We start from the raw sequence: 11,677 nt of genomic DNA, 5'->3' as shown, positions 1-11,677 counted from the left end.
CAGCTGATCAGAGGCTGAACTTAGTCAATTGTTGCTAGAAATCAAACAATGAAAACACTTTGAAGCTAAATGTGGACAAAAGTCAAACTCTGGTGATTGTTGATGATAAAGTTCAGGGTCGAGTCAGTACTTGAGTGACTGATGTCAGTCAAACTGAGGAACCTGGTGTTTGACAAACGTCTCTAATTAACACTGAACAAAACTGAGTCAAACAAGTGAGAAAATAAACGTAAATGATGTTATAATGTGTTTGTGTCGTTCACACTATTGTGTTTATTTTGTGTCTAAACAAGCAGGAAGTGTTTCGCCTGCAGTTCATACTAAACTCCAGAACTCTGAGCCGCTCTAGTAGAAGAACTCACATTTCTCCTTCAAACTCTTCACTGGCTGCCAGTTTCTTTCAGGATCATTTTCAAATTCTAAGCGCTTTGGACCCTGGTCTAGAAAGATCAATTAATGACTTACTTACAACAGTCACACAACAGTCGTTTGAAGTGTTGACACTACAATCATATGCAGATGGTTTGGGTCTTTGTCACTCCCGAGCGAAGTCTGTTGATGTTGATCCAGGCTTGACTGACCAGGTCAAACCCAGACGGGTCGGTTGAAGGAGGGTTGATCAACTCTCTCAATGTTGTCTCGGACCATTGCTTATCCCAGGAGTCAATGATGCCTCCAGGGTGGACTTGTTGTCAGGAGTCTCCTGGCTTTGCTAGAGAAGTTTCTGCATCACTGGTGGACATGATGGTCAGGCAGGGAAGTTGTTGGTCTGAGCTCAGGCTTCAGGGTCAGGAAGGTATGACAGTAACGGTTGATGGTGAGACACGACTGATGAGTGTTGATCAACAGAGGCTGTATAGCTGCTGCGACTCAAACAGTCAACAACAATCGCACAACAGTCACAGTACAGCCATGCAACAATCACAGAACAGTCATGCAACAATCACACAACAGTCATGCAACAATCACACAACAGTCATGCAACAATCACGCTGCAGTCATGCAACAATCACACAACAGTCATGCAACAATCAGGCTACAGTCACGCTACAGTCACACAACAATCACGCTTAAGTCACACAACAGTCATGCAACAATCACACAACAGTCATGCAACAATCAGGCTACAGTCACACTACAATCACGCTACAGTCACACAACAATCACGCTTAAGTCACACAACAGTCATGCAACAATCAGGCTACAGTCACACAACAATCACGCTACAGTCACACTACAGTCATGCAACAGTCGCACAACAATCACGCTACAGTCACACAACAATCACACTTAAGTCACACAACAGTCATGCAACAATCACACAACAGTCATGCAACAGTCAGGCTACAGTCACACAACAATCACGCTACAGTCACACTACAGTCATGCAACAATCGCAGTACAATCACACAGCAGTCATTCAACAATCACACAACAGTCACTCAACAATCACACAACAGTCACACAACAGTCATGCAACAGTCGCACAACAATCACACTACAGTCACACAACAGTCAGGCTACAGTCACACAACAATCACGCTACAGTCACACTACAGTCATGCAACAATCGCAGTACAATCACACAGCAGTCATTCAACAATCACACTAAAGTCATGCAACAATCACACAACAGTCATGCAACAATCACACAACAATCACACTACAGTCATGCAACAGTCGCACAACAGTCACATTAATGCTCACATGTCTCCGCAGCAACAACTGTGTTCAAGACGCCGTCTTCTTGTCCGTCATCACTGGCTTCACGTCCATCTACGCCGCCGCAGTGACCTACACCATCATCGGCTTCATGGCCACAGAGAAGCTGGATCAGTGCGTGGACCAGTGAGTTCCTTCTGCTCTGAAACTAGATCTTGAGACGTGTCTGATGGACTCATGTGTGACCTTCAGGAACATCCTGACCTTGTTGAACTCCTTCAATCTTCCTGAAGGCAGCATCAGCGCCGACACCTTCGACACCGCCTTGGCTCACCTGAACAGCTCCGCCCCCGGCCAGGTGCAGCAGCTGTCAATCAAGCCCTGCAACCTGCAGACGTTCCTCAGCCAGGTGAAGATGTTTGACCTTGACCACGATGACCTGCTGACGCTGGTGTTCCTCAGGGCGTGGAGGGAACAGGCCTGGCCTTCATAGTCTTCACTGAGGCCATCACCAAGATGCCCGGCGCCCCCGTGTGGTCGGTTCTGTTCTTCATCATGCTGCTGTGTCTGGGTCTGTCCACCATGTTCGGAACCATCGAGGCCGTCGTCGTTCCTTTGAAGGACCTCAACCTGTTTCCCAAGACCTGCCCCCTGGAGGCCCTGACTGGTAACACACTGACTCACACTGACTCACACTGATACGCACACTGACACACACACTGATACACACACTGATACACACACTGGTAACACACTGACTCACACTGACTCACACTGACACACGCACTGACACACACACTGATACACACACTGATACACACACTGGTAACACACTGACTCACACTGACTCACACTGACACACGCACTGACACACACACTGATAAACACACTGATACACACACTGATAAAGACACTGATACACACACTGATACACACACTGATACACACACTGATACACACACTGACACACACACTGACACACGCACTGATACACACACTGATACACACACTGACACACACTGATACACACACTGATACACACATGGACACACACTGATAAACACACTGACACACACACTGACTCACACACTGACACACACTGATACACACACTGACACACACCCTGACACACACACTGACACACGCACTGATACACACACTGATACACACATGGACACACACTGATACACACACTGACACACACACTGATACACACACTGATACACACACTGACACACACACTGATACAAACACTGATACACACTGATACACACACTGATACACACATGGACACACACACTGATACACACACTGATACACACATGGACACACACTGATACACACTGATACACACTACACACATGGACACACACTGATACACACACTGAGTCACGTGTGTTAAGATATTCATGTTGTGTGTCTGCAGGAGTCACGTGTGTTAAGATACTCATCAATGATGTTGTGTGTCTGCAGGAGTCCCATGTGTTAAGATATTCATCAATGATGTTGTGTGTCTGCAGGAGTCACGTGTGTTAAGATACTCATCAATGATGTTGTGTGTCTGCAGGAGTCACGTGTGTTAAGATATTCATCAATGATGTTGTGTGTCTGCAGGAGTCACGTGTGTTAAGATATTCATCAATGATGTTGTGTGTCTGCAGGAGTCACGTGTGTAGTTGCTTTCATCATCTCGCTGCTCTTCGCACAACAGTCTGGGATCCACTGGTTGACTCTCTTCGATAAATTCTCCGGATCCTTCTCACTTCTCATCATCGGACTGTTCGAGATGATCACAGTCGTTTACATCTACGGCATCGACAGGTGCTCATGACATCACTTCCTGTTCTTGTTAGCTGTAGATCTATGTGAGGTCAGATGTTGGGACTCACCTGTGGGTGTCATAGACTCACCTGTGTGAGTCATTGACTCACCTGTGTGTCATGGACTCACCTGTGTGTGTCATGGACTCACCTGTGTGTGTCATGGACTCACCTGTGTGTCACAGACTCACCTGTGTGTCATGGACTCACCTGTGTGTGGTGGACTCACCTGTGTGTCATGGACTCACCTGTGGGTGTCATAGACTCACCTCTGTGTCATGGACTCACCTGTGTGTGGTGGACTCACCTGTGTGTGTCATGGACTCACCTGTGTGTCACAGACTCACCTGTGTGTGTCATAGACTCACCTGTTGGTGTCATAGACTCACCTGTGTGTGTCATAGACTCACCTGTGTGTGGTGGACTCACCTGCGTGTGTCATAGACTCACCTGTGTGTGGTGGACTCACCTGTGTGTCATAGACTCACCATTGTGTCATTGACTCACCTTTGTCTGTCATGGACTCACCTGTGTGTGTCATAGACTCACCTGTGTGTGGTGGACTCACCTGTGTGTGTCATGGACTCACCTGTGTGTCATAGACTCACCTGTGTGTGTCATGGACTCACCTGTGTGTGGTGGACTCACCTGTGTGTGGTGGACTCTAATGTGTGTCATAGACTCACCATTGTGTCATAGACTCACCTTTGTGTGTCATGGACTCACCTGTGTGTGTCATGGACTCACCTGTGTGTGTCATAGACTCACCTGTGTGTGGTGGACTCACCTGTGTGTGTCATGGACTCACCTGTGTGTCATAGACTCACCTGTGTGTGTCATGGACTCACCTGTGTGTCATAGACTCACCTGTGTGTGGTGGACTCACCTGTGTGTGGTGGACTCACCTGTGTGTGTCATGGACTCACCTGTGTGTCATAGACTCACCTGTGTGTGTCATGGACTCACCTGTGTGTCATAGACTCACCTGTGTGTGGTGGACTCACCTGTGTGTGGTGGACTCACCTGTGTGTCATAGACTCACCATTGTGTCATAGACTATTTTTGTGTGTCATGGATTCACCTGTGTGTGTCATAGACTCACCTGTGGTTGTCATAAACTCACCTGTGTGTGTCATGGACTCACCTGTGTGTGTCATGGACTCACCTGTGTGTGTCATGGACTCACCTGTGTGTGTCATGGACTCACCTGTGTGTCATGGACTCACCTGTGTGTGTCATGGACTCACCTGTGTGTGTCATGGACTCACCTGTGTGTGTCATGGACTCACCTGTGTGTGTCATGGACACACCTGTATGTGGCAGATACACCCGTGTGTCATAGACTCACATGTGTGTGTCATGGACTCACCTTTGTGTGGTGGACTCACCTGTGTGTCTTGGACTCACCTGTGTGTCATGGACTCACCTGTGTGTGTCATGGACTCACCTTTGTGTGGTGGACTCACCTGTGTGTCTTGGACTCACCTGTGTGTCATGGACTCACCTGTGTGTGTCATGGACTCACCTGTGTGTGGTGGACTCACCTGTGTGTCTTGGACTCACCTGTGTGTCATGGACTCACCTGTGTGTGTCATGGACTCACCTTTGTGTGGTGGACTCACCTGTGTGTCTTGGACTCACCTGTGTGTCATGGACTCACCTGTGTGTGTCATGGACTCACCTGTGTGTGGTGGACTCACCTGTGTGTCTTGGACTCACCTGTGTGTCATGGACTCACCTGTGTGTGTCATGGACTCACCTTTGTGTGGTGGACTCACCTTTGTGTCATGGACTCACCTGTGTGTCATGGACTCACCTGTGTGTCATGGACTCACCTGTGTGTCATGGACTCACCTTTGTGTCATGGACTCACCTGTGTGCAGGTTCAACAGGGATGTGGAGTTCATGGTGGGCAGTAAACCAGGAATCTTCTGGCAGGTGACGCTGAGGTTCCTCAGTCCCATGATCCTCCTGGTCATCCTGGTCTTGTACCTGCTCAGTCAAACACAACAGACGCTCACGTACCTCACCTGGAACCCAGAGTCTGTAGGTGGAGCCTTTACTATGTGTGTGTCCGTGTGTTTATGTGTGTGTGTGTGTGTATATATGTGTGTGTTCATATGTATGTGTTCATATTTATGTGTGTTAATGTGTGTGTGTGTGTGTGTGTGCGTATATATATGTGTGTTCATATGTATGTGTTCATATTTATGTGTGTTAATGTGTGTGTGTGTGTGTGTGTGCGTATATATATGTGTGTTCATATGTATGTGTTCATATTTATGTGTGTTTATATATATATGTGTTCATATGTATGTGTGTTTATATGTGTACGTGTGTGTGTATATGTGTGTGTTTATATGTGTACGTGTGTGTATATATATGTGTGCTCATATGTATGTGTGTGTTCATATTTGTGTGCACATGTTTGTGTGTATATATGTGTGTGTTCATATTTGTGTGTATATGTGTGTGTTTATACATACATGTGTTCATAGTTATGTGTGTGTTCATATATATATATATATATGTGTGTTCATATATATGTGTACATGATTGTGTTCATAGTTATGTGTGTGTTCATGTATATATGTCTGTGTTCATATATATGTGTACATGTGTTTGTTCATACATACATGTGTTCATAGTAATGTGTGTTCATATATATGTGTACATGTGTGTGTTCATACATACATGTGTTCATAGTTATGTGTGTGTTCATATATATATATGTGTGTGTGTTCATGTATATATGTGTGTGTTCAGATATATGTGTACATTTGTGTTTGTTCATACATACATGTGTTCATAGTTATGTGTGTTCATATATATATGTGTGTGTGTTCATGTATATATGTGTGTGTTCAGATATATGTGTACATTTGTGTTTGTTCATACATACATGTGTTCATAGTTATGTGTGTGTTCATATATATATGTGTGTGTGTTCATGTATATATGTGTGTGTTCATATATATGTGTACGTGTGTGTGTTCATACATACATGTGTTCATAGTTATGTGTGTTCATATATATATGTGTGTGTGTTCATGTATATATGTGTGTGTTCAGATATATGTGTACATTTGTGTTTGTTCATACATACATGTGTTCATAGTTATGTGTGTGTTCATATATATATGTGTGTGTGTTCATGTATATATGTGTGTGTTCATATATATGTGTACGTGTGTGTGTTCATACATACATGTGTTCATAGTTATGTGTGTTCATATATATATGTGTGTGTGTTCACGTATATATGTGTGTGTTCATATATATGTGTACATGTGTGTGTTCATACATACATGTGTTCATAGTTATGTGTACATGTGTGTGTTCATACATACATGTGTTCATAGTTATGTGTGTTCATATATATATGTGTGTGTTCATATATGTGTACATGTGTGTGTTCATATTTATGTGTGTTCATACATACATGTGTTCATGTGTGTGTGTTGCAGGATGAGTTCCCCTTGTTGTCGTCACTTTCCTACCCTTCATGGATCACTGGCGTCATCTTCGTTCTGGCAGGACTTCCTAGTGTTGTTGTTCCAGTGTTTGCTGTGACTCGATTCTTGTGTGTTCGCCTCAGGAGAGACTCAGAGACCCGTGAGTCTCCTGTGAGTCGCACAACATAGAGTGTATTCAAAACAATGACAGTGTTTAACACAATTACAGTGTTGTGATTGTGTTACTGCTGATGAAGTGTTCTACTTCGTCCTTACTGACCGCCAGAGGCGGTGCTTCAAGCACTGAATGTATCTCCCGACGCGCTGTTCCAGTGTTAACACCAACAAAGTCACCTGTGACCCCTGATGACCCCGGATAGGGTATATCTTCCAGTGACATCAGAGGATCTGTTCCTTTTCTTCTTCTCGCTGCGCAGGTAGATGCATGTCACCGAGCTAGTTCAAGCACTAGTTCTTTCGTTGCTGGTAGTCTCGCGACTTCTGTCGGAGCTTCGAACCTTTCGCCCTCCAGAGGTTGCAACGAACTTTGATGCTGAGAAGTTGTAGCGGCTCGACTTGGACACTTCCTCGGATCGTCATTGTTTGGCTAAGTACCAACTTTTCTTATATATCTATCATTGAATATCAGTACAACCTGTTGTACTCGCTTTTGGTTGTAATTTGATTTATTATTGGTGACGGCAGTGTTTTCGCTCCCTCTCTCGACATTGTACACTAAATATTTATATATCATTTAATACCGCTCCCAGCATTTGTTGTTGTGGCCTTCCGCTCGATGCTAACATGCTTGGTGGCCACTCTTGCTCAGCCTGTATGTTCTCTCTGCAGTCTGAAGATGGCCATGATATGCCTTGGTCTCGAGCATCTGAGGGAATGAGGGCTGCCAGACTTGCTGAGGTGGAACAACGGTTGGGCCTCGTTTCGTAGCCTGAGCAGTTGACCTCAGCCCAGCGACAGACTCCAGCTCAATCCTGCCGATCTAAACGTCGGGCTGCTGAGACTAGAGGCCCAACTTCTAGGTAGAAGGTTAAAGAGTCCGGACTTGCTTCCAAGGTGGACTAATTAACGGAGGAGGTTAATCAGATGAAATCCTTCTTCCTGGCCTTCAAGTCTGGGACTGGTCCAAGAGAGTTGGGTGATCCTGCTCCTCCTAGAGACCCGGGTGCGGTTGGTGTCCACTCTCATCCAGGCTCGCCACCAGGTTTGGCTGCCACAATCACCTCTGACTGAGGCATGCAGGGGAACGCTCCGCAGTGTTCCAGTGGAACCGGGGGAGCTGTTTGAACGCACTGTCCAAGCTAGACAGACTCAACAGCAGCTGTCTGCTGAGGCTCACCTTTCAGGGGCGTCATTTTCAGTTCAGGGTGCTCCGGTTCGGCCTCTCCCTTTCGCTGCGAGTATTTACCAGGATTGTGATGGCTACCCTCTCGCCCCTGCAGTCGTTGCCCCCTTTCTCTTGCTCCGTGGAGAGAGAGGCGTTTTCTCCTTCAGGGCATGCAGATGGGTTTGGTTGCATCTGTCGAGAGGCCATCACAACAGATGCCTCCCTCTCGGGGTGAGGTGCAGTGTGGCAAAACCGGACAGCCCAGGGGCTGTGGTCTGCTCGAGACTGCTCTGAGCATATCAATGTTCTAGGATACAAGCTGTTTATATGGCCCTGCAGTACCTTCTTACTGTCCTGAGAGGGCGACATGTGCTTGTGCGGTCAGACAACGTGTTGACCTTATCGCATATAAACCACCAGGGGGGCACCAGGTCTGCACAGCTGCTGCAAGCATCCCGGGACCTCCTGTTGTGGGCGGCTCCACGCCTGGCCAGCCTGAGAGCAATGTATTTTCCCAGGGAACGGAATCTGGTTGCAGACCTGCTCTCTCGGGGAAAGCCTCCGCCGGGGCAGTGGCGGCTACATCCAGAGGTGGCGCTCAATATCTGGGACATCTTCGGCAGAGCAGAGGTAGATCTGTTTGCCACAGAGGAGTCGACCCATTGCCCCCTCTGGTTCTCCCTGAAAGAGGAGAGCAGTCCTCTAGGCTCGGATGCTCTTGCGCAGGACTGGCCAGAAGGTCTCCTCTATGCTTTTCTTATGCTTTTAACACAGAGGGTCCTCCAGCATGGTCACGGGCTGCTGTTGGTAGCCCCCTTCTGGCCAGGGAGAACATGGTTTACACTGCTGAGCAGGCTCTGCCCCATGGCACCTCCCCGACAGGAAGGATCTCATGTCTCAACTAGAGGGCCAGATTTGGCATCCCGACCCTCTTCGCCTGCATCTATGGGTCTGGCCGCTGCAGGGCCCAACCCGCTCCTGACAGTGTGTTCAGATGCTGTCTATGATACTATACTAAAAGACAGGGCGCCTTCTTTCCTTACACCCCAGCTCGGTCTCTGAGGTCTGTGGATCAGAATCTACTGATGGTTCCACGCACACGGCTCAGGACCAGAGGAGAGAAATCTTTTCAGGCTGTTGCTCCTAAGCTTTGGAACGATCTTGCTCTCTCTTTGCGCTTGATGGAGTCTACTGACTCCTTTAAGAAACATCTTAAGACGTTTCTATTTGTTCAGGCTTTTCCTTGAATTTCTCGAACTCCTGTGTTGTTCTCAGTATTATCTTGATCTTTGAAGTATGTACTGTTTTGAGTGTTGTTTTGATTGTTAAAGCGCTTTGTGACCCTGGTCTCGAAAAGCGCTATATAAATAAATATTACTTACTTACTTACTTCTACCCGGCTGCAGTATGTAAATACGTGGCAACTGTTTACTGCATGGTGTTCAGACAGGGGTGAGGACCCTGCGCACTGTTCAGTCCCAAAGATTCTGGAGTTCCTCCAGTCACTATTGGACAGTGGCCGGTCACCTGCTACTCTTAGGGTATACGTGGCAGCCATTTCCTCTCGTCATGTTCGGGTGGATAATGACACAGTGGGGTCCCACAGACTGGTGACCCTCTTTCTAAAGGGTGCATGGCGATTACACCCCCCACCCGCACAGCGTGCCCCAGAGCTGAAGTGGGTTTCTGCTAAGACTGCCTTTCTCCTTGCCATTGCTTCAACAAGGTGTCGGAGAACTACATGCCCTGTCTGTGAGTGAGTCATGTCTGCGGTGGAGCTCAGATGGCTCAGGGGTTACCCTCTGGCCGAATATGGCTTTTCTCCCAAAGGTTCTGTCATTATCGAAGCTCAACCGTCCCATTCAAGTGGCACAATGTATTCCCCAGGAAGAGGAAGACAGGTTGGGACTGCTGTGCCCTGTGCGGGCTCTGAGGACCTATGTAACTGCAACCGCAAGTATAAGACAGTCGGACCAGCTCTTCCTCTGCTATGGTGGCCCTAGGAAAGGCTGTGCTCTTTCCAAACAGCGACTCTCTCACTGGATCGTGGATGTTATTGCCCACGCATATAAAGGAAGTGGTCACCCTCTGCCATCCGGCGTGAGGTGCCACTCTACCAGAGCGATGTCTACGTCATGGGCGGCCCTACGCGGGGTACCCCTGGAGGACAACTGTGAGGCAGCGTCATGGACCTCACCAACCACTTTTTTCAGGTTCTATCGGGTGAACGTCTCCACTCCTCATCCATTAGGTCATGTTGCCCGACTCTGCTGCTTCCTCTCAGTCAGCTTCCTCGTGACCTTGTTGTTAAGGGTCGTCCAGTGCTTGAAGCTCCGCCTCTGGCGGTCATCCAGGACTCATAGAACCGTAGTTACAATAACATCATTTATTAAGATAAAGTTATTGATTACATTATTATTGAAAATATTATAATTAATAAATAAATTGATTAGATTATTATTGATTCCATTATTATTGTTTAGATTATTATTGATTAGATTATTATTGATTAGATTTTTATTCATTCGATTATTATTGTTTCGATTATTATCGATTAGATTATTATTGTTTAGATTACTATTGATTAGATTATTATTGATTAGATTATTATTTATTGATTAGATTATTATTGATTCGATTATTATTTATTGATTCGATTATTATTGATTAGATTATTATTGATTAGATTATTATTTATTGATTAGATTATTATTGATTCGATTATTATTTATTGATTCGATTATTATTGTTTAGATTATTATTGATTAGATCATTATTGATTCGATTTTTATTCATTCGATTATTATTGTTTCGATTATTATTGATTCGATTATTATTGATTCGATTATTATTTATTGATTCGATTATTATTTATTGATTTGATTATTATTGATTCGATTATTATTGATTCGATTAATATTATTTAGATTATTATTTATTGATTCAATTATTATTGATTCGATTATTATTGTTTAGATTATTATTTATTAATTCGATTTTTATTGTTTAGATTATTATTTATTGATTCGATTATTATTGTTTAGATTATTATTTATTGATTCGATTATTATTGATTAGAACAAGAAAACCACAAATTCTCGGGTTTTATTTTCAATTTTTACGGTGTTTGTCAATCATGTCATCACCATTCTCTGACCTGTCAATCATCTCATCATCATTCTCTGACCTGTCAATCATCTCATCATCATTCTCTGACCTGTCAATCCAACACGTCTTCACACCCAAGTCGTCATACCGTCCGTCGCCGTGTAATACCCCCGGGCGTCACTAGGGTGACGTTCTAGGGGAACAAAAAGGTTGCTTTTATCTCCAGACTCAGTTTTACACACAGAACTCCTCGCCGTCGGATTCAAACTCAGGTAACATTTGACGCT

At 45.3% G+C, this 11,677-nt stretch overlaps 1 protein-coding gene across 1 annotated transcript in view; it reads left to right on the top strand.

Annotated features, from left to right (window-relative positions):
- LOC148082958 (sodium-dependent neutral amino acid transporter B(0)AT1-like) overlaps positions 1 to 7,160 on the top strand; it is a 10,215-nt gene extending 3,055 nt beyond the window's left edge. The window contains exons 7-12 of the mRNA XM_087786106.1: positions 1,720 to 1,848; positions 1,915 to 2,071; positions 2,125 to 2,329; positions 3,324 to 3,483; positions 5,366 to 5,528; positions 6,950 to 7,160. Coding sequence (XP_087642232.1) covers positions 1,720 to 1,848; positions 1,915 to 2,071; positions 2,125 to 2,329; positions 3,324 to 3,483; positions 5,366 to 5,528; positions 6,950 to 7,126 — 991 coding nt within the window. The 3' untranslated portion in view covers positions 7,127 to 7,160. The remainder of the gene's footprint in view (positions 1 to 1,719; positions 1,849 to 1,914; positions 2,072 to 2,124; positions 2,330 to 3,323; positions 3,484 to 5,365; positions 5,529 to 6,949) is intronic.
- The last annotated feature ends 4,517 nt before the right edge of the window (positions 7,161 to 11,677 follow it).

The sequence above is a fragment of the Callionymus lyra genome, chromosome 3 (genome assembly GCF_982586985.1).
Source record: "Callionymus lyra chromosome 3, fCalLyr1.hap1.1, whole genome shotgun sequence".
Taxonomy (NCBI): domain Eukaryota; kingdom Metazoa; phylum Chordata; class Actinopteri; order Syngnathiformes; family Callionymidae; genus Callionymus; species Callionymus lyra.
The sequence above is the reverse complement of the archived record's forward strand: the minus strand, read 5'-3'. Positions and strand labels throughout refer to the sequence as shown.